The sequence below is a fragment of the Synchiropus splendidus genome, chromosome 14 (genome assembly GCF_027744825.2).
Source record: "Synchiropus splendidus isolate RoL2022-P1 chromosome 14, RoL_Sspl_1.0, whole genome shotgun sequence".
In the NCBI taxonomy this organism is placed as follows: domain Eukaryota; kingdom Metazoa; phylum Chordata; class Actinopteri; order Syngnathiformes; family Callionymidae; genus Synchiropus; species Synchiropus splendidus.
This window is the reverse complement of record NC_071347.1, coordinates 12912502-12940457: the sequence shown is the minus strand read 5'-3', so window position 1 is coordinate 12940457 and position 27956 is coordinate 12912502. Positions and strand designations below refer to the sequence as shown.

Genomic DNA, 27956 nt, shown 5'->3' with positions numbered 1-27956 from the left:
GTCTGTCCATGCACAATGGTCTTTACGCACGGAGGGTGCTTGGGGTTCCCTCCTTCTTTCATCCTGTCCGTGGCCTCCTCGCCCCGGCGGGCAGCTCCACGGCCCTCTCATCCCCCCTTTTCCCCGCGTGCACCTTTCATTTGAAGAAACGGTCCTGCGTTACGTCAGAAAGTGCAGGGCAAGCAAAGCAGCGTCTTAGGAGCTATTCGTAGTCAGTGCTGCCAAACTGGGCTCGGGGCTGCGCACACGCTCACTGCAGCCAATGCACATTGCAAATTCAAGCCTTTTAAAAACTACTGCAGTATGTGGTAAGTCCGTTATTCATTCATACTGTTTTATGTCCACGCTGTTTTTGCTCCGTTCGGATGACAGGTCTCTGTCGCTGGCACAATTACGCACAGAAAACTCCACGATGGGGCAACTGAGACTTTTGGCGCACGGATATTTTTCTAGATTCTTTTTGTGTGTGTGTGTTTGAGCTTTTGTTGCTGATTTGGAGAAAGAAAAAAAACATGCCCCACGCTCGAAATAGGAACCCCAGCCCCATCCCGGAGGTAACATGGGACACTGGATTGAAGGAGATGAACGAGACGTGGAAGGGGGCGATAGCTTGTCTCGGTGTGGCCATCTTCTTTGTCATGACCATTGGGATCATTTACTGGCAAGTGGTGGACCAGCCCAACAAGAACTGGATCCTCAGGGGAACTTTGAGCGGACTGATCTGGGAGCGCAGGAGCCACTCGTTGCTTATACAGACGCTGACGGAGGACAAAACCTACGTGGAGATCAACGTTGGGAACGTGGGGAACCCCGACCTGGAGGTTCCGTTTGTGAGGAACCTGTGCTGGCTGAACAAGACCGAGTTCTGTTATACGTGGGACTCGGTGGCCGAGGTGAAGATCTCTCTGGAGGTGGACGAGGACCAGGAGACCGAGTGCTACAGTATGGTCTGGACCCCGGTGCACTGTCATGTGGAGCTGACGGTAAGAATCTCACATTTCACTTACAATTTGCGACTAAAACTGACGCACAGGTCTTTAAATAATTACACTGTTTTTTTATCAAAGTTTCAAAAATAATTTCAACGTGTTGTGAAAGTCTGTATTTGGACAGTAATAACTGCATAACGTCTAAATTAATAGTGTAACTGCTATGGATTATTCATTTAAAGTGACACTGATGTTCTTCAAAGTCAATTCGTTATGATCCAAAATTCTAAACAGTAACATGAGTATACATGAGCACACACGTCTTGCTTGCTCCATTGAAGTTTGTTTCTATCTTGTCCTTCAATTTGATATCGAGTTGCTCGCTTGACTTAAAATTAGAAATGGGTGTAAATACACGGATAGATCGTCATCCACATTATGTGTGAGCATTGATTTGTAGTACTGTGAACAAATCAAACATTTAATAAAAGGCTTTGCTTTTCTTTTAACTTCAGAAGAAAGAAGGAAAACGTTTTTGGAGTTTAATTTATCATGTCAAAACCAATGTTTTTTCATGCAAATCAAGGTTGATACAATGTTATTTATGTATATATTCATGAAAATGGAATGGAAAAAATAGAAAATACTAATAAATAAATGAAATAAAACCATTACTGAGCCGTCTGTCTGAAGACTTGTCATGTTTATTTGTTTTATAATTTATATTTTTATTGTAAAATAATAAAATAAAATACATTTTATCGTGCCTGAGATAGTCATTTCCATTTCATATCAGCCATTCCCCCAAAATTCAGCTAAAGATAATCCATTATCCTATATTCATTTATTTTGTATTGTAATTCAAGTTCATAGTTTGTGTATTATATCCATTTCCTTTTTACACCATCTCAATCTCAGTGCTAAGTTTTGCTTTTTAAATTTGAAAAATGTGAAAAAATATTGATGGCTGATCAAATCTTTCCCCAGAAATGTTGAAAATAAGCCTTATGTTTCTTCACCTACATCATACCAGCACCCGTTTCTGTCCACTTCATTACTTCTGCTTTCACACTCGCAGAACCTGCCTTATCTTCTCTCTGCTCAGTTTTTCAAAGGCATCTCAGCATTGGGACGTTTGAGGAGATTAATCTGTCCGTGCAGGAACATTGCTCTTTGAGTCACGTGCCACGACCAAGTGGACACCGAAAATCTGATCTTATTTCTCCCCGTTCCTAAAAACAATCCCAAAAAATCCTGTGGTTTGACTTTGAGCCAGCACAGTCCACATGAACAAAACAAAAGACTTAAAAGATTTATTTTATTTTTGCAAAGTATTTGTGTGATGCTCACGTGAGACTTGGAATTACACTTGTTTGTGAGTCAATTAGTTATTACAATTCTGATTTAACATTCTGTTCTTTCCCTCCACATTTGAAGCTGCTTCTTTTGAGTTCATAATTGTAAAAAGAGTTACGAATTGCAAAGTTGGTTTGGAAAATATGAGTAGTTACAGAAGTTTGCATCAGCCGTGTGTTATGATAAAGTGATTATAAGGTAGGAAATGAAGCCTCATGAAAAGACAATAACCACTTGTCTTGTCTCACTAAATTAGCTGCAGAACAGACCCGTTGTTTTGTTTTTCTTGACCACTTATTATATGAAAAAATAACATCTTTAAATAGTAGCATCTTTGAGAATAACTAGTCTGAGTAGTGAGGATATATTCATCTAAATATACGCTGCTGTCTCATGTTCACACTGGCAAAAATTCATTCCAAAATTAATTTGTTTGCAAAACATATTCAGTTGTTTTATGGCTCTAACTTTTTCTAACTTGCTTAAGAAGATCTAAGAAGCCAAAGGATGGGAAAGGATGTCGTCCATCAAAACATCTGGACTCAGCAAGACAGACAAATTTGTAGTGTATATCGAGGTATACGCAGTATTATTAACTCAGAATTGTTCTTCATTTATAATCCATTTTTGTGCAAATTTTGAAGCTGTATCAAACAACTTACTGGTCTGATAGCACTGAAATGGGCCCAAAACAGGTCCAGTCTCTTTTTAAATAGAAGGCAGGTCATTCCACACGAGACAGTCGTCCATCACATTTCTGCATTCGATTTTAATTGGTTGATCATTTTCTTTTCAAACAATGATTGTGTTTTTACAGCGCCTTCTTTAACGTTGTACACAATCCATGTCTCAACATGACAGTGAGAGAGGAGATCGCTGAGGTGATCGGACAAGGAAACCTTTGCCGCCAATAACTTCAACACTTGAGGGTCCAAGATACCTCATAAGGGGCCAGCATCTCTACCTGGTATTCCCGGACCAGTCCAACAAGGGATTTGAAAGTTATCGAGAAATCTCTAGTTCTAGAAGGGACAGAAAATCTATACCATTAGCAAAAAAAATGGAATGTCTATTGGAACCAAATACATTCCTCGCTGCTGAGTTTTTAGGCAGGTGCATACAGAATTTTTTTTTTTGAAGTGTTTTTTGTCATATTTATTTATAGTTTATATATATATATATATATATATATATATATATATATATATATATATATATATATATATATATATATATATATATATATATATATATATATATATATATAGGGATCAGTTCCAACCAACCAGTTGTAAGTCAGGTGGATGTAAGTCTAGCAGGTCGTAAGTCGGATGTTACTTGTATGCATGTTTTTGTTTGTTTTCAAAACCAACTGAGTGAATGTTAAACGACTATTGACAATTCCGTTCACAGATTTATTGTTCTCATATGTTGCCCCATCAGGACTGCTTTTCAATGAGCAACATATCCTGGTACGGTGGTGCCCACGTCCGGGGTCAGACGTGGCCCATCAACGATCAAAACGCCACCATGCAGCCTTTCGTGGTCAGCAATCTGAGGGACAATCCGTCCGGCTTCGGCTCAGCGCTGGAGCGATACTTCCTGGGCTCTTCAGGTAAGATGCCATGTCTGGATCTCTTTCTTACATGACATGGGCTCAGCTGTTTTCCTTCAGCTGTTTTTCCACAGCTGTCATTGGTGCACAAGAGCATCAGAAATCCGACTCTGGCATGGGGGGGTGGCAAAGTGTGTCGTGGACCCCGGGGCGCGAGGAAAGCCCTGAGGATGTTTTCTTATCCCCTCATCTCTGTTTGTTTGTGTTTGAGTGCCTTAAAATGGACTAAACACCTACAGAACTGGTATCTCCAAAACAAGGCTGCGACACAAATAGATTGAAATCCAATACAGTCTGAGGCTGGTGACTTTATCAATTTAGAGATTAGACTACAAAGGGACGCAGACCACCTTTAGCATCTTAAATGATCTCTTATGCAGACTGCAGTAATTGCCTTTTGTTTCTATTAAAAGGGCAGTTTGGATGAAGGCCTCACTGACTCTGATAACTGACCAAGTTATTTTAGGGGTGTTAGATTTTATCCAGGGGGCAAACAGGGGGGGAGGCACAGACCGCTGGCGGATGTGAATGGTTAATGTGACTGATGAGTAACGCGAGGAGTGTGTGAGTCTATGTGGTAACTATTCTGCAGGAGATTTTCTTCAATATGCACGCAAGTTCCCATGTTTAAACTGTTCTCAGATGTCTATGAGATCGAAATCTAACTCAGTCTGACAGGAGACAGGAAAAAGATGAATCACTAATCCTCGGTTAAACAAGGACACATCTTCTTCTTCTAACTTTTTTTTTTTTCTAGATTTCACATCATCACTATTCTGCTTTTTCATTTGAAGATCTTGAGATAATATGCTGAGAAATTTAAGACCATGGTCCTTGGGTGGAAAAGGTGGGCTCTCCTGAATGTATCGAATCGAGAAACAAATCTGTTTTGTTTACAAGAGGCCAAAAAGGGAGAAAAAAAAATCCTGAGGACGTTTTCATCATCATGGACTTAGCAGTAAAACGCTTGGATATAATGGGATTAGCGGGAAAATGCTGCCATTATGACAGAAAAAGAAACCTTGTGGGTTGTAAAGATTCTGGCGAAAGCTCAGCCAGTAACTTACAACCATCGTTCTGAGCATCGCTTCACAATAGATTAAAAGTTGTCATCCAAGTTCTTCAGCTCGTGTTAACACTTCCGGCACCAAATTGTGACAAGCAACATCGCTACTTTTGAATAAGCCCAGATGCAAATATGGAAGTATTGCTTTACACAAGCAGCTGGCGAACGCCTGTAACTTTAATCTGAGCGACATGCGTTGGCCGTGTTTCTGAAAGTTATGCAGTAAATAGTGACTCTGCCTATTGACAGCAAGTCCGTACTGGATCCAATGCTTTGCCACACTGGGTCCAGGAACTTGCTGAAGGCATGGTCAAAGACTGCCTGTTGGGAATAGCGGCACAGACGACAAAGGCCTCTGGAGAAAATACAGTGGGTTGATGTCGGAATATACAAATTAGACGGGTCAATTTAATCCCATCCCAAACGTCGGATCACAGTGAAGATTTTTCTTATTTACAGTATGGATCCATGTCTAAACATTTTTAAACTACAACTTTATGAAAGTGTGGAGTATTTTGTTGAAAAAAGTGAGTTGAGAACCACTGTCAGAGACTTGTTAACAAGTGAGGTGAAGTTGGACAGAGCAAACCAATAGTCACTTCTCATGATGTATGCTCCTTCCCTCACCTGTGGTTACTAGCTTTGGGTAGGAAAAGAGCAAGATCACACATGTAAGAGGCCCTTGTTGTTATTGGATCACGATCAATGTGTTTAAATTTGCAAATGTGCTTAAAGTTTCCCTATTCATTTCTACTATGTACGGTCACATGACTGGCTGCATCTAAAAATGAGGACAAAACGGAAATAAATCAAGTCTTATCAGTGTGTTGTGACGGAATATGTTGTTCACATCAAATAAACATCACTTAAAGAAACTGCAGTAGTTGGAGATATGATGTGCTGTAGAGCTTATCCACAGTCAATACCACCGTGGTCAGTGGTGAGAGCAGAGAGCTGCAGAATGCAAGGTTGAATGTTCCCTTTAAGTTCATTTCTACTGCGAGGTAATTCCAAATAAATAAATGCTCCATCAGATTCCAAAATACTTTTGGGCGGAATTGATGAGAAAGAGAGAGTGACTTTCTTTTCTTAAGAGTTAAAGAACGCAGGGGGAAAAAATGGCCTCCAGCCACAGGGGCGCTTTTCCTATGCAGGGAAAACGAGCTGGTGCTCAAGCACCTCTCCAGTCCAAAGACTAAGAGGTTATGAGGATGGGTAGAGAGGAGTCTGGAGCCACCTCACTTTGCTTGCCACCACCTCACCAGGGTTGAATTAAAGACGGCCCTGCAGAAGGGGACATGTGTTTGGGTGGTACCTAACGTTCCCGTTCCATGCATCTTAGTTCTGGCTTACCGGAGCTAGGTGCCTAACAAAGCTTCACGGAATGAGTGTAGGGGTCACCAGCCCATTTCAAACCCATCCTGCCAGTCAGAGGTACATCGAGAACAGAGCATGCCATCCATGTGACCTGGCAGAAGGAAGAAGATGCTCATCGAGCAGACGTGGAGGCAGCAAAAGCGACACCAAATCCAGCATGTTTTTATCAAATATACAGTCTGAAACTTTAAGAGATTCCTTTGGGCACATGCTGAGTTGGGCATGTTACGTAACAAAGTTGAGGGCTTAACAAGCTGGTCACATGCCGTAATTCCACCTCAGTAATTATCAGGTCCTTATAAGCCATTGTTTCTCCTTTTAGCTTTGCAAAAAACACACAGAGATGAGATGAGATCTAAAGGAGAACAACTGTTTGAATGTTGCCAAGTAACCAATCGCATACAGGACTGGGCCCTAAACATAGATGCCAGACCCAGACTGGAAATACAGCAGGAACAGCAGGACTAGAGCGAAAATATGAGCATTTGCCTTCGAAGTAATGTAACACAGAAGGGAAAAAAATATCCTTATCTGGCCACCGGCTTGTGTAGTAATGCAGTAATAGTTTGTGTATTTTAGAACTGATCCCACTGCGCAAGAAGTAGTTCGAAAATACTACACCTTGAGCTCTACGTCACACACCTGGTTGTTTGGATTCAGCAAGTGGTTTGTTTCCAAAACTATCCAGGAACATCGCAGTGATCTTGTGTGATACTCTGTTATCACTTGTCTGAGATCGACGCAGTCAGACTGGGAGAACATGAATCACAGACAACAAAGAGTCGGTGAAGAGGCAGGCTGAAGAGGGAAGCAGCGGCACGGCAGAGGAGATATGTGACGTGGAGGACAGTGACATTTGAGAGTCTTGCCAACTGTAGGAACTTGTCATAGCTCCACCTGTCTTTATCCGTACAAACACAACCGGGCCGCCGAGAACAGATCGGATCAGCGACACATTAAGACACCATTAAGACACCATTAAAAGCAAAAAGTTTTACATGGTAACCACGTCTATTGATGCATTGAAACAATTCCGAAGTCAATTCCCCGTCGCTGTACATCCAATATACTCTAACAGCATCATTGAAAACAGCTGGCTTCACTTTAAATTTCTCTATTCCACTGTTTAGTCTGACTCACTCCGTTTTTTGAGACTTTGACTAAAAGAATTAGCGTCTCAAACTGCGTTTTCATCAGGAAAAGTCACGGAGGAGTCTGCTCGCACAGCAGAATGATTCAGAACGAAAAACAGTCTCCTCGATTCACTTACTCAACAGGTCACCTGGAGGTCACGGGGCAGCTGCCCTCAGACTTCCACTGGTCTCAGAGGCGAGTCAGGAAGCCAAACACTTATCTAATCACAGCTTTGTCATCAGACAGAAACACAAAAAGTCACATTTCCATCAAAGCAGAAGGAAACCGCTTCAGCTTCCATTTATGAAATGACTTCTTCTCACTGGCTTTTGTAGAAGAAAGGAAAGACTTTTAATAAGATTCATACCAATAGCGAGACGCCGTGTCGTCTGAAGATATTTGCTCTGGCATATTTTAATAAAACGCTGACATCATCACTTGAAACTCTTGAGAGAAACAAAAGTGTTTACACATGTGATCCTCTCAGCGGAGCTTTTGACAGTCGGAAGGAAACGTTTTTACACTTGTGGTCTTCGCTCGGAACACATTGTTCATCTTAAATTGACAACTGGAAGAGAGCGGGAAGGTTTTATGACTCTGTCAATGGATGAGGCTGGGAATGCATAAATAATAAGAGATCAAAGGTAAGCTGCAAATATATTTTCCACTGTGGAAAAAAAAAATGACTGGACATCTGCTCGCTCAATATTCAGTCCAAAGAAAATGCTGTTTTAAATATTAACATAAAAATGTTCTGAAGATGAATGAGTATGTTTTCAATTTTACAGAAGTACAAACCAGGAGTTCATGAACTGAAAGAAAGGAGACAAAAACACCTGATTCTGTGGGTGTGTACTGAGAAATCTGTTTCATGTGAATAGTTAAGTGTTGATTCATCATTTGACTTCAGAAATAGCATAAATTCTTGATAATAGAGGAGAAGATAGTGTCTCATTCAGCAAAATGAAAGCAACTTCAAGTAACATCTGACTTACGACCGGGATCGGTTCCGACCAACCGGTCGTAAGTCAGATTGGACCTGAGTGGAATGCCATTCAAAATAGCCGACGTGAGGGTTATAGGTACTAGTGTAGTGGTAGATGGCTGTGTGAGAGTGAGATGCTGGGATACTGTGCTGCCGTAACTGTTGTACGCCATGCCAGACACTGGATAAAAAAAATAAAAATAAAAAATAAGCATCTGCTGGCAGTGGTCGTAGGTACGGGTGGACGTCGAGCAGGTCATAAGTCGGATGTTACTTGTAGTTCTCTTGATTTATGAAGAAAATAGTTGAAAAATGAGTGTCCATACAGACAGAATTGGTCAGCTTTGGCGACTTTTCTAGTACCTTAGTACCTTTTGTACTAGTGCAGCTAACAATCGTTGCGAACACTGATGTGCTGTGGACATAACATTTAAAGTACACCACTCAAACCAGGCAAGTATTTAAATCTAACTGAAATTCATACAGATTACTTCTTCTTATGTTGATGTAGAACACACAAAACACTTAAACTCATAAGAAACCTGCTTCCTGGGTCACTTTCATGTCATTGTCGAGTTGCCGCTAAACGTGACTCAAATAAAAGCTCAACCTCGTCCACATAAATGTCTTACCACACTTGGTTTGTCCCAACATGCTAAAAGTGCGCACTAGCTTCTTATGGATATGTTCCCTTGTGTCTTCTTCATTGTTGCTTAACAGCGCCAACTGCAGGCCTGGCATATGTACTACATCGTTTTCAGTGTCAAAAGTACTTTCATTTAAAACAGCAGGCAAAATGATATGACATGGAAATGAGCATCTGCATGATTTCTTCTTTGTTTCCTCTGTTTCAGTGCACGATTCGCTTTAGTGAGATCCCGAAGCAAACTGTGCGTTCAGTGATGGATGTGTTTTTGTTGTTGTTGTTTGCTTTAGTTTTTAAAATGAATGAATGAGTGAATGTTTATTACAGTCTCCTCTAGCACACTGTAATTACCTTGTCTGACTTAAACGTCCTGGTATGAAATTGCATTGTATCCGCATATACTGTAGTGCAGTCAACATTTCGTCTTACTTTCCACTGGAGTGGAGAACAGTTCCGATCATTTCTGGCCCTTATTCCCACTGTTTTCACTCACTATGTGTAGCTGTGTGTGTGCTTGCGTCTATGTGATGTGCTTTATGTTGTGTTGTTGCCGCAGTTTTCTCAAAACTCTGTGATGTTTGAGTGAAGCACACTGCTTGACCGCCAGATCGCACACCTTCATTCATTTTATCTGCTGCCAGTGACCCCTCAGAAGCAGTTGGGGGTCACCTCCACTTCCTAAACGCACAGACAAGAGGAAGTGAATGACATTTACAGCCTGCGTAAGCCCATCCACTGAAGTCCACAGTATCTTGTTAAAGCTCCGTCATGTGGCCTTTGATTTATGCACCACAGCTGTAGACTGTGTTTGATTCTTGCCAGTAAAGGTTCATTTTTTTTCGAGGCGTACCTGCTGTTGTGGAGGTGAGCAGAAACTGGCAGTCTTTTCTTTTGAGGGGCGAGTGGAAAATATCCATGGGAAGCTCAGAGTGTTCAAGGAATTGTTCTAAAAATAGAGGCCCCTCTTGCTTCCCCTCTAATTCTTGGGTACCCCACCTTGGCTGTGACTCAAGGTTTGAAACCTGCTTCATTGGCTTTAAGTAAGTAAATGATTCCTGCTCCCCTCGGTGTGTGTGTCATATACTTATATAACCAGGGATAGCTGATACGTTTAATCACTTGAGCGTATCTATTAATATGTTTTATCGTATCTTAATGTTATATAATGTGTATATGTTTGATCTTAGGACGTGCACTCACTGATCTGGTGTAAATGTTCCTTGACTTATGGCATATCTGCAATGATAATCCATGCAAGTACTGTTTTATTCAGAGTCCATATTGCTGTGTAAAAAAAATATATATATATGCGTGTAAGTGTAAGTAAATGTTTAAAAAAAATTAGTGATAGAGTTTCATCCCATGGAGACTGATCAGTTAGTTAACTGAATATTTACTGCTTCTGAAATAAATCCTCTTGTTGGATTTTCATTGGTGTAAAAATAAATAAATAAATATATCCCAATTGACTGATTTATTTTATCATTAATTCTTTAAATCAATCTCTTTTTTATGTATTGTTTTTGAATAATCGGTTAGTGTTATGAAAACTATTGCAATTTAAATATCGAAAATATAGTAAAAATACAACTTAGTAATAACAAATACAAAAAACAAAGTTACAACAAATAAAAACTTTTTTTAACTTTTAAAGTTTAATATTATTTTTCCAAGTCTTTACCGTCATCAGTCAGATTCCGAATGTTTGCGACCTCTGGTGGTCCGGAGGTGAATAAGGTGGAGCCTGGCGTTGTAGCACCTCGATAGACTTCCCTCTTATGTCACCTCACATATACATTTATCTATGTAGAGAATAACGGAGCACTTGAAACCAAGTAATAATACAAGCTTACATGTTTTTGAAAATAAACTTTTTAAGCGAGGCTTGTGCCCTAGTGTAGATGTTGATCATTTCACAATTCGAAACTCTGTAAAATGGCTGATATATGAGTTTAAAAATACATTTAAGAAAGCAATCATAACAGAACAAAAGGATCATGAGTGGAAGTTACAGCACCCGTGTATGGAAGGTTTAATGGAACAATGTTTCATGGAAATAGAGATTTTCATTCTCTTTTGACGGAGTGGAAACAAATCCAGGGTCTTTTGGCCAAACAAGGAACTTTCACTGCTTTGCCCCAATTTCCGCTGGGTTCTGTCAGTTCCCATAAAAGTTAAATACAACTTCCATCTCTAGCCTGCGAACTCCACTTTCCACCTCGTGAGCACTTTGCTAAAACACACTTTGCCACGTGCTGCATCTGCACATCATCCCGCTCGGTGTCTGGTGGACTCTATTTCCACTGCAACATTCCGCCTGCATCCTTCCAGAACGCTATAACACTTCTCTCTGGCCCACTTTTATTTTTATTGTGGCACGCACATCTGAGTCTTTACAGCAACTCTGTGTCTCAAAAACATGAATTCAAGACTTTAATTCAAGTTTTGTTATTTGAAAATGCTTGAGAGACGGAAGCAGGAGAAGACCTCTGATGAAACTAGTTGTTTTAGGTCTGTATTCTCATCCAACTTGCCCAGTGAAGTCCTATCTAGCATCTAAAGAGCTCTGAGCTCACGCACTGAACAAAGGTGGTGGGAAGGGATGAGTGCGTTTGATGTAAACTGTTCAAGTGTTAATAATGAAATGCTTCAAAGACTCAATTCAGTTCTTCTCCATGGTGTCATGGTCCTCATGGATAAAAACAGGGGGGTGCATGCAACACCTCAACATGTACAGAAATGAAACCAGAAAACTGGAAAACAAGTGTAAAAGAAAAAGCTTTACCACCTGAGCTAACTGCTGCTCTGCTGCCAAAGGAGTCAAACTCAAGGCCTGGGGGCTTAATCTGGCCCACCACGTCATTTTCTGAGTACTGACCGAGTACGCCATTACACATAAGATGCTTTGGGGATTTTTTCCCACAAATAGTTATTTGCACAACTGTATTATGAACATTTTTTTCTTGTACATGGGTGACGGTCGCAAGTTTTGCTGCAGTACAAACACAAATTTTACAAAATTGTCATAAACTCAATCAAAACTCGAGCACTGCTGTAAAGTGGTAACAGTTCTCATGGGACCGATACCTGGTATGGGTGCATCCCTAGAAATCTGAGTTAAGAAAAACTAATATTTAAATTGGAAACATGGAGTAGACGTGATGCACATGGACGGGAATCGGATGAAGCGTCACAAGCGTCATGGGATGTTGACAACCATGTACTCAGGAACAGCTTCATGCTGCTTGTAGCTTGTATCGCATTCTGTTTAGGCTCTTATTTCAGGTTGTTCTGGAAATATTTAGTTTTATCAGACCGTTTTTATGAGTTCGGAAGCCTTGGACCGGCTGAACGTGACCTTGTACATCATAACAGCGAAGCCTCTGCAGAGCCCCAGGGTCAAAGGGTGCGTCTATTGAAACCCAAGAGATTATGCTGAAGTGAGGCGCTATTGTAGTGGTATCATAACCTGAATATTGAGGAAAATGTGTGGCACAGTATAGTAATTAAATTATATTTATCATGCAGACGGACTATATCTGGGAAAATAACATTTTATTTTCCTGTACCTTATTTTATTTTCCATTTTTCTGACTATAGCTGGGAAAAGGTACATGAAAATAACATTTTATTTGTAATAACAATATGTTTTTTTGTTTCCAATATGACAGTGAGGGAAATGTAACCGATTCATTTCCCCTGTGCAGTTGTGATTTAACAGTATATATGCTGCGTCGCAGGCTGACAGTGTGACCTAATACCTTGTGAGAAGCAGCTGAGGTGTTACCAGTATCTCTTTGACATTATCCATTGCAAACACGTGGGAATCACCCCGAGGTTTCGGATCTTCACTGAGCTTTATGCAGAACTTCAACACTGATCTTTCAACCTATTAATCTGATTATAAACTGGTACATGAGTGTCCTGCCTGTTCCTGGTCCTGGCCCGCTGGAGAACAGTGAACCCATTGAAACCAGAGAGGGCGGAAGCGAGCCAAGCGCTCAACTTGGGTTTCTTAAACCGGACGCAAGCTTTGCAAAAGGGGGGTTTTGGACTTAGGTCTGTTGACCAGATCAAAATCCTGTTGAGCAGATTATGTAAAAAAAAAAAAAAAAAAAAACGTAGACATCAGAGGCGGGTCCGGCTGAGGGGAAAGGAGGGGAAAGTAGGTGCACGGTGAGACGATGAGTGAGACGCAGACGGGGTAGGGGGCACAGAAACCTGAGAGGGACCAGGCATTCCAGGCAGGGCAGCTACATCTGCAGACACAATTATCTGCCTCTCATAATCTTGTCATTCAGCGTGTTTTCTCAAAATCTTCAAGGGGGGAATCTCATTTTTTCATTTCTTTCCCTCCCTTCTCCTAGTTCACCTCATCAATCATGACGTCGCCTTTTATCATTTGAATTGTTAGTGCCTCCCTTTTAATAAAATAAAAAATAATGTCACCAACAATAATGTTATCGTCCTCCTCTGGGTGTTAGCAGTCATGATAAGAAATTGGCCAAATTTGTTGCAAAAAATAAAAACAAAAAGTGTGAGGAGCACAGAACGTTTCCATTGACAATCTAAATATCATAAAGTAAACAAAATAATTAAAATTATCACAAAATATTAATACATATACAATAAAATACATTATATATCTATGTCTATATGAATTCTTTAAATCTAAATAAAAATGTATAGAAAATATATATAAAATAAAAAATGAGTTTTTTTGTAGTTGAATGAATATTTTTCTTAAATTACTATATGATAAAATATCAGTGTTAGTTGTTTGTGAGTGTTCACAACAAGTTTGACCGTGAGAGACATTAATACAAACTTAATAAATTCATGAATAATTCTGTATTACTATTTTGACTTTCTGTTGCCTCTGCGGTGAGAACTGCAAGCTGCCTGTCTGGAAGCAGATGGCAGCGACAGGGTAACCTCATCCTGGTGCTGTATCTCATTCTAACGCGTGTGTTTCTCACATCAGCGATCTCAGCTGACGCAGCTTCGCTCCCACAACATCCCTCACGCTCGTCCCAGTGTGAATATCACTATGTCATATCAGAGGAATCTATCCTCCCGCGTACATTTCCCGTCAGCGATATGTTTCTGTTTAATACGTGGCGCTCACGGTTCAACGCCTCGTCTGTGTCCCGCAGGTGTGGCCGTGCTGGTTCCCCCCGACGTCCCCCTGCAGCTGGAGCTGGACAGCGGTCAGCAGTTCTGTCTGCAGTCGCTCCCCAGTATGGAGCGTCTCCCTCTGCAGTACACGGTGTGTGTGGCCCAAAATGTGAAAGCTGTTCACCAAGAAGCAGCTCAACTGCTCTCGCCTGACGCCAGGGAGCTGCCAAACCTGAAGACTCTGTGGTGAGCTCAGAAAATAGTTTCACTTTAGAACAGTTTAGCTGCAGTTCTCACACACTGACTGAATACAACTAGAGAGCGAGCAATGTCCTGAAGGTGAGCGCAGACTGAGCAGTGAATCACCTGCCTTGCCTTTTGGCTCAGCTCTTAGTTGACAGTCTCATAACAGAGTTGTCATGAAGATGCTTCAAAATCGCACTGCATCCACCCATGTATCCGGGCTCTTGTTATCTCATGTCAAGGTCGACTTGTCCTCTACCACCTCGCACCTAGCACCCTGACCTGTTGACTCGGATCAGCACCAGGCTCGGTTCTAACGCTGGAGCTCCCTATTACAGCAGAAAGTCTTAAGATCCCGCTCACATTTAAGCCTTTGCTGAATGACTAGTAAAAAGTTTTATATAAAAAGAGCAGATGTGTTTTCATGCCTCGAATCTGTGAGCCATCTATTGATGTGACTTGTTTGAATGTCAACCCAGGCTCACACAAATACAGTGGTACCTCGGTTCTGGACCACAATCCATTCCAGACGGCCGTTCGAGAAGCGATTTGTTCAAAATCTGAATCGATTTTTCCCATTACAATGAATGGAAAAAGAAATAATGCGTTCCAAGCCTTAAAAGAGGCTTTTGTAGGAGTGAATGTAGAGTGTCTGCTGCAGGTGCGCTGTTCCTCTATGTGTGTGGCCGCTGCATGTGGGAGGGGTTGCCGAGTGAGTGAGGTCTCTCCAGAAGTGAAGAGGTGCCCGGTGCGTGTCCAGCTCTGAATGTGCGCTTCTGTGCAGTTTGGCTGTGACAAAGTCATGAACCAAGTAATGCTCTGTCCCAGACTCGCCTCATCCCTGTCCCAGCTCCAGCCCACAACAGGACATCAAACCCTGGAGTGTGCGCTCCAGCCTCGGAGGTGTGGAGAACAAGCACCTCCCCTGTGACACTCTACCACGGTCCAGTGCGGAGACAGGAAAGGTTTTACACCTCAATATGAAGAAAAAACAGTCAGTAAATGTAGCTAACGGGACACGTCTGTTTACAGAGGCTGTGTTATACACAATAACAAAGCGCGTCGTGTTCGAACTCCAGGCGTATTCACAACTCCATTTTGATTGTAACTTTTCAAGCTTTTAGAAAAGCATATTGAAATGTAAATAATGAATTGACATCATGGCTGGTTGTGACTTAGGCTGCCATTTTGGAAGCTGCTGGCCTCCGTGGACTCTGGGCCGAAGGTGGAGAGGGAGCTGAGGACCTTCTCTAATCGTCTGAGGAGACACCAGTTAGGAGAGGGAGTCATCAGCCTCAATGAACATTCCACCACCCTCCTCTCAGAAATGGTAGGTTCTGAATGTCAAAGTGAGTGACAATACAGTTTTTCAAAGGCGAAAAGTTGATGTGGTTGGTGCTTCATAAGTCAAGTTTATATGGTTGTTTCATAATATTACAAGTACAGCCTCCAGATACCACGTTTGAGGATCAATACTTTTGACAAGTGCCATATGAGGATGTGAGGAGATCCTTCTTAAAAATCAGGTGAACTATAAAGATGAGTCTGGCTGGTGTCTCATTCAGTGGTCGTCTCTGATTCAAGGAGTCAAGTCTTCTTCGAGCGTGTGGTGGAAAAGCCTCGCTCTGACTCCCATCAACCAGATTGTAAAGCCTTGTGGAAAACATCCTGTGATGCATCCTGATGACACTTTTAAGAGGAAGTGCGTTTGAATCCATAAAGAATTCAGCTGTGAATAAGTCCAGACGGAAGGACTCAGATCAGTTTATTTCTTATTGACTGTGATATTTGCCAAACCCTGAGTGAGACTAGGTAACTTGACTTCTGGATCAGAAAACAGTAATAGATCAACACTGGCGCACCGTCTCTGCTTTGTTTGGAATTTTCTGTTTCAGTTGCTTCTCATGCTCAGTAACATGTGAAAAATGCAGTTCTACTCACTTGAGTACACACAGCTCTGATCCTTTTCTTGTTCCTCACATGTATGTTTCTTCAATAAGTGTTCTTATAAATTGCAATATTAGGTGGATAACACATTCCACAAGCATAACAAGTGATGGTTTAATATGTGGCCACTTTCTTTGGCAGTATGTGTTGTTGTCTCAATGTTGGACAGGTTTGAGGGGTTTGAGGTGAAGTGAAGACCAATACAGGTATTCAAAGTTCATTTGGTCATGGATTCTACTTGTAGATAGAGAGAAGGTTCCGCAGTGGATTGATCAGTGGCTGGGATGGAAGTGTTTCTATGACGTTTCTGAAAAGAGACTGAGATGTCATGCCATGTGGAAAAGCTGTGTGGAGTTCTTGGCTGCTGCCAAGAAAATTCTATTCATTATGAAGTGTTAATGTCGTGAGGTTTATGCAAGATCAATAAAATAAAACAGCGACTACAAAAATGACAATAATTATACAAACTGGTGTTACTCTCAAAGCATCAAAACAAAAGAGCAATTGAGCTAAGCACACGCTTTATAGGAGCGGAGCCACATTAGATAAAGATGTGACAAATGTGACAAATATGAGGGGAGTCATATTGAACATGGCTTTTTTAATTTCCTAAATGATATTATAGATATTATAAAATCATTTTAAAAACAAATAAAGTATGACTATACCATGGCATTGAAGGCCTAAAACTTGTTAGTACCACTGCCAAGGAGGTTGTGTTTTTGATGGTGTCTGTCTGTGTGCAAAATAAATTGAAAAGTTATGGACAGATATTTTTTTTCTGGGAAATATGAGAAAAGAAGGAACAAATTGTTCAATTTTGGGAGTGATCCAGATCAATGTCTGGATCCAGGAATTCTTAAAATCAATCTTTAACATGGGGGTATTATTGGGACCATTTTCAACAGTTGTACCAGATTAATATTTGGATCCAGGATTTCTTTTTTTGTCATTGGAGAGATTGTGTTGGAGGTGGACTGAACCTGCTTTTTTTTTGCAATAGATTCTCAGTACAAATCATAAATAATGGGACATGTTTTCATCAGATTCTTGAAAAATGTTTCATCCCCTTTATAACACATTCTAAATACAATTTTCAGATTTTTATTTTTTCTTTGTTTTATTCTTCTTTTTATTTATTTATTATTATTATAACAACAACAATACATATTTAAGCGGTTTTATGTAACATTTTGGATAAAACTGATTATTATGACTCAAGCCACTTAATCAAAAGGCATTTTTATATTTATATCTATATTATTTATTTATTTTGAGGGACAAGCTGAAGCAAAACCAAGAAAAGTTGGTGCTGGCCAGTGACAAAGAAGAAGTGTGGTGCTGTATACAAAATGGTAACTATATAGAAAAGGCAGCCAAAGAGTCAAATAGAGACAAATATCACGTCATCCCGTGTCTAACCTGTTTTTTTCAAGCATCAAAGGAATGAAACAGCATGTTGTTGGCACCACATAATGCAGTTTCCCCTCAATAAGATCAGCCAAACGTCGAGCACAGCATGGAAACTTCCATTGTCCATGTCGCTCGGCACTAGTGTAACTGGCTACAGCCATCCTCTGTAAAAACTTCCCCCTCACTCAAGTTTTACAAGTGATCATAAATTATTATTATTGTAAAATTATGACACAATATGATCGTTCTAGTCCCACTTTCCATTCTCTTTGGTTCCAGCAACCTCGTAATGGTTTGCAGGCAATGGAAAATAAAGGTTATTAACGCGATATATTGATGTTTTTCAACAGACAGACTTTTTAAAAGTTGTAAAATGAAGATATTCTATCATTATATCTATATGTATTTCTCTTTGCGATGATCGAAACGCTGTAAGTTTTCTCAATTCTGATTACATAATGAGTTCTAATCCACCTTTTGTTCCGACTGCAGTTTCCTTTGCATTTTTCACAGAATTTCCCCGCCACCACCAGTTATGTAATCTGAAATCTGTTATTGATTTGAACTTGCAAATTCCAACGGATTACAATGTACAGAATGTTAAATGGTTCTGACAGAGGTCAGAAGTGTCACGGCGACAGGTTTTCACTGCGAACATGGAGAGATTAACATGCCATGTCGGAGTATACAGAACATACCAGATTATCAACACATGAATTGAAGCGCCACCCAGGATTGCTCATGTGAGTCATGTACTGCACGAGGTGGTCGGATAACTCCATGTGTCGCCCGTGCAGGACCATGACTACCTCAATGGCAGGAAAAAGGGGACGTCCGACACACTGACCAGGGACCTCCCACTTGTCAAGCTTCTTAACATTTCCATCACCGTGTCCCCTTTCCTTGGTGTGGATACCCCGCAGTTCCACACCTCCCTTGAGGAAGGCAATGAGGACTTCTGGCTCAGTCTCCCTTCAGGCCCCCAAGGACAGCTGGTGAGCCCAAAGTGACATGATATAGCTGTAGTTCACCAAAGTAAAGCATGTGATCAGATATTTACTGCTACACTTCAACATTTTTTCACGTCAGTTCATGTTTGTAAAGCCAAGGTTAATGTGTTACCACTGAATATAGCTACCATTATTGCATAAAGAACATAGTACAGTGGTACCTCCGTTCTCGACCTCAATCCGTTCCAGACAGCCGTTCGCAAAGCGATTTGTTTGAAATCTGAATCAATTTTTCCCATTACAGTGAATGGAAAAATAAATAATGCGCTCCAAGCCTTAAAATAGTCTTTTGTAGGAGTGAATGTAGAGTGTCTGCTGCAGGTGCGCTGTTCCTCTATGTGTGTGGCCGCTGCATGTGGGAGGGGTTGCCGAGTGAGTGACGTCTCTCCAGAAGTGAAGAGGTGCCCGGTGCGTGTCCAGCTCTGAATGTGCGCTTCTGTGCAGTTTGGCTGTGACAAAGTCATAAACCAAGTCACGCTCTGTCCCAGACTCGCCTCATCCCTGTCCCAGCTCCAGCCCACAACAGGACATCAAACCCTGGAGTGAGAGCGAGCACCTCCCCTGTGACACTCTACCACGGTCCAGTGCGGAGACAGGAAAGGTTTTACACCTCAATATGAAGAAAAAACAGCCAGTAAACGTAGCTAACGGGACACGTCTGCATACAGAGGCTGCGTTATACACAATAACAAAGCGCGTCGTGGGGCAGCTGATCGGTCCGCGCACGTTATGTTTTTTCCAGCTTTTTTCGGGGGCGTTTCGGGGCAAAATCCGAAGCAAAAAAATCTTGACATTTTTTTTCGAAGTCCGAGATGTTCGAAAACCGAGGTACCACTGTATTTGATGTCCACATGTTTATAGTTTCCTCTCACTATGTGTGACTGTTCCTCCAGATTCCTGTGATGAGTCAATGGCAAGGGAGGTTTTGCGTGAAGCTGAATGTGACAAACCCTGGAGCAGTGAGCTGGTTCCTGGACCGGGTGGGATCCCTGCAGGCCCATTTAGGAATGGAGTATGTCGTGTTGGAAGGCAGTGAAGGGAACGTGTTTGAGGAGCAGGCCTTACGGCCACCTGAAGCTCTGACTGGGGATAAATATATCAGCTTTCTAGCTGACCTGGCCATCAAGATGGGAGACTCCACCATCGTGACCGCGGGGACGAGGTATTGCCTCTTGTTTTTGACGGCCGGCAGTTCAGTGTTGTAATTCTGTCCGAACCTCAGGTCCAACCACAAGCCGCTTTTTGTGAGGATGAGCCCCTTGCAGTCAGACTGGAGCTCGATGGGACTGAAGGGCGTCATTCCCCTGCTGCTGCATCACACTCTGCTGGGATACAACTTCCTCATTCCTGATGCAGTAGGTAATACAACAGATTAAGTATGACTCTTATCACCTCCGCGAGGAACATGCTGTTGCCCTCGCTTAGAGACAAGAACACTAAAGCTTTGCAGTGCACTTCCTCAATTCGCACCCGGACAGAAGCGCATGAAAGATGAGTGTTGTCTCCAGTGTCCTTCAGGCTGGTTTTGGCAAAGCCAACATTGTGTGCTTATGTGCTGCTCAAAGACAATTACTGGGTCCAAAGTGTGGTCAGGAAACATTTATTACAACTGAGGTTATCACTTATCAGACTGGCTTCCTGGACCAGGCTGAAGAACTTGGTTGCTCTGTTGGGTTCCAGTTATCACTAGGGATCACACCACTGCTGTTGGTGCTACATTCTTTCTTTCTAATGTCACTTTTTTGTGGTGGTTTTATAGTATTGTCGCGCATAGAGAACATTTAAAAAATGCCAGATTGCAACTGTTTAGGACTGAAGGGAAGCTGGGTCAGAGAAAGCTTGATCACCTGACGTTCTGTTCTTAGTGGTGGGGTTGGAAGCTGGGACTTCACCGAGATCAGGAGGCTCTGTGTTTGGGCTTTGTTACGGATGAGGCTTACCCCAAAGTCATTGGGTAGGTGAGAAGACAGGCGTTGATGTAGACCAGAAGATAAACCCTACTGGTGGATGCTTGAGAGGTCAGTACTGCGGCTGAGAGATGTTGAGGTTGGAGCGAAGAAGAGGCTAAGCTGGGTTTCTATTACACTTAATATTGGGCAAAATCTAAATATCACAGCTCAAAATGTTAACCATTGAAAGGACTTTCATGAGGTGACATTCCAGAATTTGCAAAGATCTTTGGCACGCTGCGTCACACACCAAGTTTCATCCCAAATTAATGCTGGCAGAAATTAACATCTGTTGTGATGGAAACAGAAATGTTAAAGAAGATTGGTTTGTGTTGCTATTGAGTTGATAGCGGAAGTAAGCGGGTAACTGATGGACATCCAAATCCAAATCAAATTGTCAGTGACTGTGTGTGCACAGAACCCAAGTGCAAGTGGTGACCTGCAACATGGACACTCAGCCATGAATATAAGGTTCAACAATGACACGTAATCCAGCACAAATGATCAGTCAGAAGAAAGAACCGAAAGGCGTCGTCATGATACAACTAGGAAGAAGTGAATGATAAAAATGAAGGCACCAAGCACTGAACCTTGGGGCACGCCAAGCGAAAAATCTAAACTTGTGTGTAGTACATGCTGACTAGGATGAACTCGAGGAGCGTCCATACAGAGGAGGTGGTGTGGAGTCTTGCTTGTAACTGGACTGGAATGGTTCAGATATGTAGTTAGGTAGAAACTGATTTGATCTGTGGAATGTTTTTCTTGGGAGTGGTCTTTGCCCTAGTGTGAGTCTTGTTTTCCACTAGCCTTGTTTTTCTGTCTCCATGCAGGTGGCTCTCTGTCAGACGGCTTGGTCACGGATAAGGAGTTGTTCATCCGCTGGTTGGAGGTCGCTGCCTTCCTCCCTGTTATCAGCTTCCATACCCCGCCGTGGGTCTTTGGAGAAGACCAGGTACAACGCACTCAAAGCCGCCACGTTCTCTGTTCCTGCAAAATTAGACTGGTTCTTTCAGGAGAAAAAAAAAGATGATGGACGCATGAGGTTTTCCTTTGGCTCTGCAGGTTGGTGGGAATTTGCAATGTGTTTTCAGAGAGGCAGCTGGATGGTGGTGGTTGTGAACTGAGGCCCCAGTCCCACCCACTGTAAGAGCGCTGTGTGGGGGTTCAGAAAAGGCAACATAGGTTCAGGCAGGCAGCGCAACACCTTCACTCTCAGAGAGTCCGATGACAAATACTGACGGTTCGTGCGGCGATGAGCTGGAGCTCAGGTTGCTGAAAACACAAGTGTGTGATGACTCCTCCTTCCTCCATGTGACTGATCGTAGGCGCCTTGCAACATCACCTGTGGTTTCTTCTCCATCTGTTCTGAATTACGATCTCATGTCTCACTCATAATCCGGACAGACAATAGCCACGGAAAAATACTTTATTGTGGCAATTAAGATTTCCATAAGCCGTTGACAACTATGACAGATGTATTGATGTTCTTTTCCACGCAGCGGCGACTGAACAAAAATGCTGCTCGCGGCTTCTGTTGCGTGACAAAGACAGAAATAGGATTCTGGACAGATAGCGGCTTTGACAGCGGTGATGTTTTCCATTTTAGTCCTCCGCTGGAACATACATGTGTTATGGGACGAGACTGACACGACATTAGTGCGATGGAGTTCTCCCGCCACTTAAGCGTGGCACACCTTTGTTTCCAGTCTGAGTCACAGACAGGTCACAGCAGCCACCACTTCGGAATCAAATCGCAATAAAACCTCAACCCACATGCACGTCTGGCTTCTCAATCAGAGCAGGATTTACGCCCAGCAGCGCCGTGACTTTCAGCCCTGTTCGTGCCACAATCCCAAGCTCATAAAAATACATTTCTTATAGATGAAGTCGAGTTTTGTTTTTGTCATGGGCCACTGGGGAGGATGTGACCCTTCCAGGAATGCTGCAGTAATTTGGCCAGAGGGAGACAGGAGAAAGACTTGGCCAGCGATGTGACCGCAAAGTCAACAATGAGCTGCTCTTAAGTTCTGTCTGTACGAAGAGGTGGCACAAATGTCTTTACCAGACCTCATCGACAACGCTAGTCTCCCGATCACTGTGGTCCATGGTTTAGTTTAGGAAATGAGATTTCTGGTTGGCTTCTGCTCCTCAGCTGCTCTGGTTGTCTTGAAAATATATTTTGCAGTGTTTTATTAAACGGTTAGTGGTTCTGAGGGGAAATCTTTTTTTTAGAAAATGGAGTCGATAATGACTTTTTCCTGAAGTGGCTGTGCCTCCATAAACTTTTGGTCCTCGGATTGAAATGCAGTTTCCTGTCCATCTAGGTCCTGAACCTGACAAGAGGCTACATAAGAATCCACCAGAGAGATGTGGTCCCCCTGATAGAGAAGTTTGCCGAGGAGTGGAAGATGACCGGGAACCCGATATATCGGCCGATGTGGTGGCTCAGTCCCGATGATCCCGTGACGTTCACCATCGATGACCAGTTTCTCATTGGAGATGAGGTGACTTGAATTCCCTATGATTCCCTCGGATAACTCCTCCACTGAGGAGTAGAAAATGGCTGAATAAAACCTCTGTACGAGCTGTTTCAGTAGCTAACAATTCAACTCATCCTCACTCACATGCCGTAATATTTTGACTTTGGGAAGGTTTTGTTTTGACACCAAAGGCAGCCTTTAGCGATGCATGTTGACACATAGGTGTTTCAATGGATTTAATGTTTTGCTTCCCATGTAGCGTCCCAGCAATTGACACGTTGTTACATATAGAATAACTGTATCGTCATCTCATGGTTTAGCGAACTCCAGCCTCCATATTTTTTTTCCCGTGTCACGTAGCGTGTTCTTCAACTGAAAACCTAATGTGTGACGCCAAAGTCAACTTTCCCAACATCAATATATTACTCCTTGGGAGTGAAGATGTGTTGAATATGTGGCCTCTTTAAAACTCCTCTTTAGAATAGCGAAAGAAAAAAAATATTTTGACATTAAGACATTATCCTGGACATTATTTTTCTGACTTCCGTGTCACGTAGCATGTTCTTTAATTGAAAACCTAATGCGTCAACATGTGACACTAAAGGCTGCCTTTGTCGCCAGTATCGGACGCCCAAGTCAACTTTCCCAATATTGCATATCACCAACACGTTGGTCCGTGAAGGGAATTTTATTTTTTGTGATGGAATAATGATACAAAAGTGACACTGTGGCGGACTAATAGAAACTAACATAGTCTGAATAGCTCTCATAGCTAAAAATGGCACGTGCTATCAAGGAAAACACCATATGGAAACAGAAGATATAAAGCAAAACATGTGAGACAATGTCAAAATGTCAAAAATTGAAAAAGTCAGAAACAGAGAGGAGAAGAAGACAAGCACCAGAAGAGGCGTGGAACGAACAAAATGACACGTACAGGAAGTAGGGCACTTGTAATATTGTTGGCTGGCACCTAACATAGCTTGGGGCAGCTGGAGGAAGAGCCCGGGTCACATCAAGTGTCCTCCCCGACAACAGTTTCAATTATTCCAGATATGTGCTCCCACATTGACAACACTGTAGAGCTCAAGCGAGGAGAGGTATTAGCTTTCTCAAAAAAACATCCAAGCCAAGAAGCCCAACTGAGTAACATGGCTAAGTTAAATAACCTGAACGTAAACTCCACCAGAAGCTGGCACAACAGCTCATGAATGAATGTCCAGGGCCACGGTGAGGACAGGGGTTACCAAACATTGTGCTGCAAACCACATTTGGCCCACGGGTTGAGTTTGATGCAGTTGAGTAAACAAAAAAAAAGACATTTTCTTTGGTTTGGATCCAGCTTGAGGAACCTACTGGAGTGAACCAGCATCCTTTCTGTATGAAGTGTTTTCCCCATGCTTGCGTGGTTTTTCTAGGGTAACTGGGTTCTTTCTGTGTGAAGTTTGGTTGTTCAACCTGATGAATTGAATGAAAAGGTGACCTCCAACTTATCGGCAAGAAATTCCTGCCTGGTTCAGTAAACACACTGCAGCTTCAATGTGCCTTCCATTGTTTGTTTCAAAGACAGATTCTACGTTTACATGTCGCTGGGTGGCCTTGAAAAGCAGAGGTCTCCCACCCACCGCTTATGATGTCATCAGGCTTATCGTTTTTTTAGACATTCATAAATACGCAGTTGAGCACCATCATGCAGTGGAACTGCTGACGTCTGCATTTACTTACCTAAACATTTACAGGATCATTTATGCTCAACGTTGTGTATGGATCCGGATACGGACGGATCCGTATTTCTGTACCATAAAGCTTACAGATACAGATCAAACAGAGCAGTACCACCGGACACCATGGGGGGCAGTGTAGCTATTATTACTGTAAATACATAGCTCTAATGAGACACGAAGAAGACATAACAATGGCAGAAATTCTCCGTCCTCCAGTCGCGATATATTTAACAGCCTCACCGACCGCCACCTCCTACAACGCTGCCTCTGTTCAGTCTTTTGTGCGTGAGGTACATTATCAATATTTCTTCCACAGTTGTCATGTCTGTTTTGGAGTTTGTTGTTGTCATAACCTTTTAACTCTGGGCTGCTCCCCCTGGTGGATATATTGGCGAACAGCAATACCAACACAAAGAACATGTGCTCAGTGACGGTAACATAGTTTGAAATGGACGGGTACAATTTTATACATAAAGGGAGTATACATTTACTCAGCAACACAACTTTCAAAAAGCACTGTTTTCAGTTCAGTTCAAAAGTGTTAAATGCAAAGAAACATTTGGCTGCATCTAACCGCAGCAACAGCATTTTTCTTGTCACGTTACAGCACTTTCGGCTGCCCACAAGATTCAGTGTGTGTACATGTGCTTGTTTTAACCCGGAATTCTTGTTGCCGCACAACAAAGGTGGAGAAAACACACAAAAAAAGCTGTTATATTATTTAACAGTTTGTTATATTTTCAGATGTTGGTGGCGCCGGTGTTGGAGCAGGGCGTGGTGCAGCGAGATATTTACTTACCAGATGGAGGCTTCCAGTGGCAGGACAGCCGGGACGCTCAGGTGTTCGACGGCGGGACGTTTCTGCAGGACTACCCCGTGGCGTTGGGCGAGGTGGCCGTTTTCTTACGGAGGAGCTGAGTCCTTGGACCCGCAACAACTGTTTTCAATTGAATCTTTTGATTTCATCACTTGTGCTGTTCTCAACTTGCACTTTTCCACAAAAGACCATTGACTGTCTTCAGAAGTAGGAGTAGTATTTTTATACTTGCACTTTACCGTTCTAATAACGAGTATTTTTCTATTGTGAAATGATTTTTGTTTTTCCTAAATGTTAATCAGTTTTACCTCCTGGCTGATTTTGTCTCTGTAATTTTTGACCTCTTCTGCTTTGTAAGTTCTGGAGTTTACATATTGCCTCTCGAGTAGTCTTTAATTTTATTTTATTTTTGTTGTTGTTGTTGCTGCTGCTGGCAATCTTGACAAGGAGGAACAAAGCAAGCCCCCGCCCCCCTTGTTTTGCTTGAAATCTGAATCTCTCACGAAGACCAAATGAAGACACTAAAGGACATATGAAGAAACTGCTTCATGGATGGGAGAGCTGTATACAGAGACTGGCGCTGAACCACCAGTCTCACTCACACAAAGACTTTTACTTGAACTCGTCGAGCCGAAGAGCTGATGTTAATTGAATGTACCTCACGATACCGTTTTCACTGCTACTCCAGACAAGCCATCGAATCACCCTGTTAGCACTTACAACTGAATGTTCCATGGTACTGTAGGCCAGCAGGTTGCCATGCCACTATTGAGTTTGTTAGATCCTTTCTGACCTGCTGTAGCTGGAGACGAACAAAGGGCTGCTGACTTACTTAATAACTGGTCACAGGCGAGGAAAGTAACACGCTCAGGTGCCTTCAAAAGTAGGTTCACTCAGCTAAAATAGCGTTTGTGATTTGAGTTTTGTACTTAATAATGAGAACCAGGTCCTGGGTGAATGTCTTTGCCTGAACCGGCTTCTTTTGAGGTAAAGAAACAAACTTACAGAGAAAGTCAAAAGAGTCCAGTAAAAGTATTGCTATAAATGAATCCACTAAACACACCGGTTTTATTAAATTCCATTATATTTACCGCACATTTCCGGACTATAGAACGCACAGAATATTAGCCACACCCTCTAGATTTCAGAAGGGAAATAGATCTTGTTCATACACAAGCCGTGGGTGCAGTGGTGCTGTCTCCCACGTAGAAAGGTCAGTGGCTTCAAAATGCTTGAAGATCACTTCTAAACTAGTTTGGAAAATGGGGTCCAGCATGGAGACTGACTCATGAAACAAACTGGGCAATGTTCTGAACTTGAATCATGAACACCTCACATCTTTTATTTACATTAATGTGCTCAAAATGCGCTGTTGTCGCCAGCATGTCTGAAGTTCCAACACCACAGCCAGTCTCAGCTGCTGCTTCTCATCTCCGGTCCTCCAGGAGATCGGCTCTGTGGGCGGAGCTGCAGACACGTGGGAGAAAACGGCACATTTTGAGGGCTTTAAGGTCAATAAAACGCCTGTGATTTCATCGGTTTGATGGGACAAGGCTCAATATTAGCCACGTTGTTGTATAAGCCATAGAGCTCAGACCAGGAGAAAAAAGTAGCTGCTTATAGTTCGGAAATTACGGTATTCAAAACTGTCTGACAATGAAATGTACATTTCTGATCCTCCATTTTCATCATTTGAGTAACTATAAACAGCCCACAGCGACTGGTCAACAAAGCCTGACAGTGTTTATCACGAGTCAATCTTACTCTTTCTCTACCACTAAATTCACTGTAACGTTCGAGTTTACGTCTACTGAAGCTTATCAAATCACCAAATGTCTTATATGTTGTAAAATCACATTGATGTCTTAATATCTACTCAAGCTGAATGTACAAAGGACAAACTGTGATTTACCCAACGGAGCCGTTCATCCGAGGAGTGTTGCGCGATGATCTGCGCCGTTGCAGGTGATGCTTTTCTTATTCCCTGAACCGCCTGATTTGGTACTCTTAAATCTGGATGACGCCAGATTATTGCAGCAATGTGCATATTACAATGACTGTGCCATTACAAACGTGTTTTTTTTCCTCTTCTGTCAATCACAGAATTTAGAAGTTGCATTAAAGTTTACATTTTCTTACTTCAACTC

The 27956-nt window shown here is 42.1% G+C and overlaps 1 protein-coding gene across 3 annotated transcripts; it reads left to right on the top strand.

Annotated features, from left to right (window-relative positions):
- Positions 1 to 204: 204 nt before the first annotated feature.
- Positions 205 to 27919, top strand: si:ch211-236l14.4 (SITS-binding protein). 3 transcript variants are annotated; one of them, XM_053885647.1, is made up of 10 exons: positions 205 to 983; positions 3729 to 3900; positions 14265 to 14472; positions 15649 to 15799; positions 18753 to 18824; positions 19733 to 20001; positions 20062 to 20198; positions 21619 to 21740; positions 23113 to 23292; positions 25737 to 27919. In XM_053885647.1, the coding sequence occupies exons 1-10, from the start codon at positions 513 to 515 to the stop codon at positions 25908 to 25910; spliced, it is 1956 nt and encodes a 651-aa protein (XP_053741622.1). In that variant the 5' UTR covers positions 205 to 512; the 3' UTR covers positions 25911 to 27919. The 3 variants fall into 3 exon arrangements, with proteins under 3 accessions (XP_053741622.1, XP_053741621.1, XP_053741623.1); XM_053885646.1 differs by having other exon boundaries at positions 18627 to 18824; XM_053885648.1 differs by lacking the exon at positions 14265 to 14472 and having other exon boundaries at positions 18627 to 18824.
- The last annotated feature ends 37 nt before the right edge of the window (positions 27920 to 27956 follow it).

Bases quoted from the DNA above. Each gene is read 5' to 3' on its own strand.
- si:ch211-236l14.4 (XM_053885646.1), top strand. From the start codon at position 513: ATGCCCCACGCTCGAAATAGGAACCCCAGCCCCATCCCGGAGGTAACA. The intron at 20,002-20,061 runs GTATTGCCTCTT...TCCGAACCTCAG, and splicing joins ATCGTGACCGCGGGGACGAG to GTCCAACCACAAGCCGCTTT. The intron at 21,741-23,112 runs GTACAACGCACT...CTGTCCATCTAG, and splicing joins GGGTCTTTGGAGAAGACCAG to GTCCTGAACCTGACAAGAGG.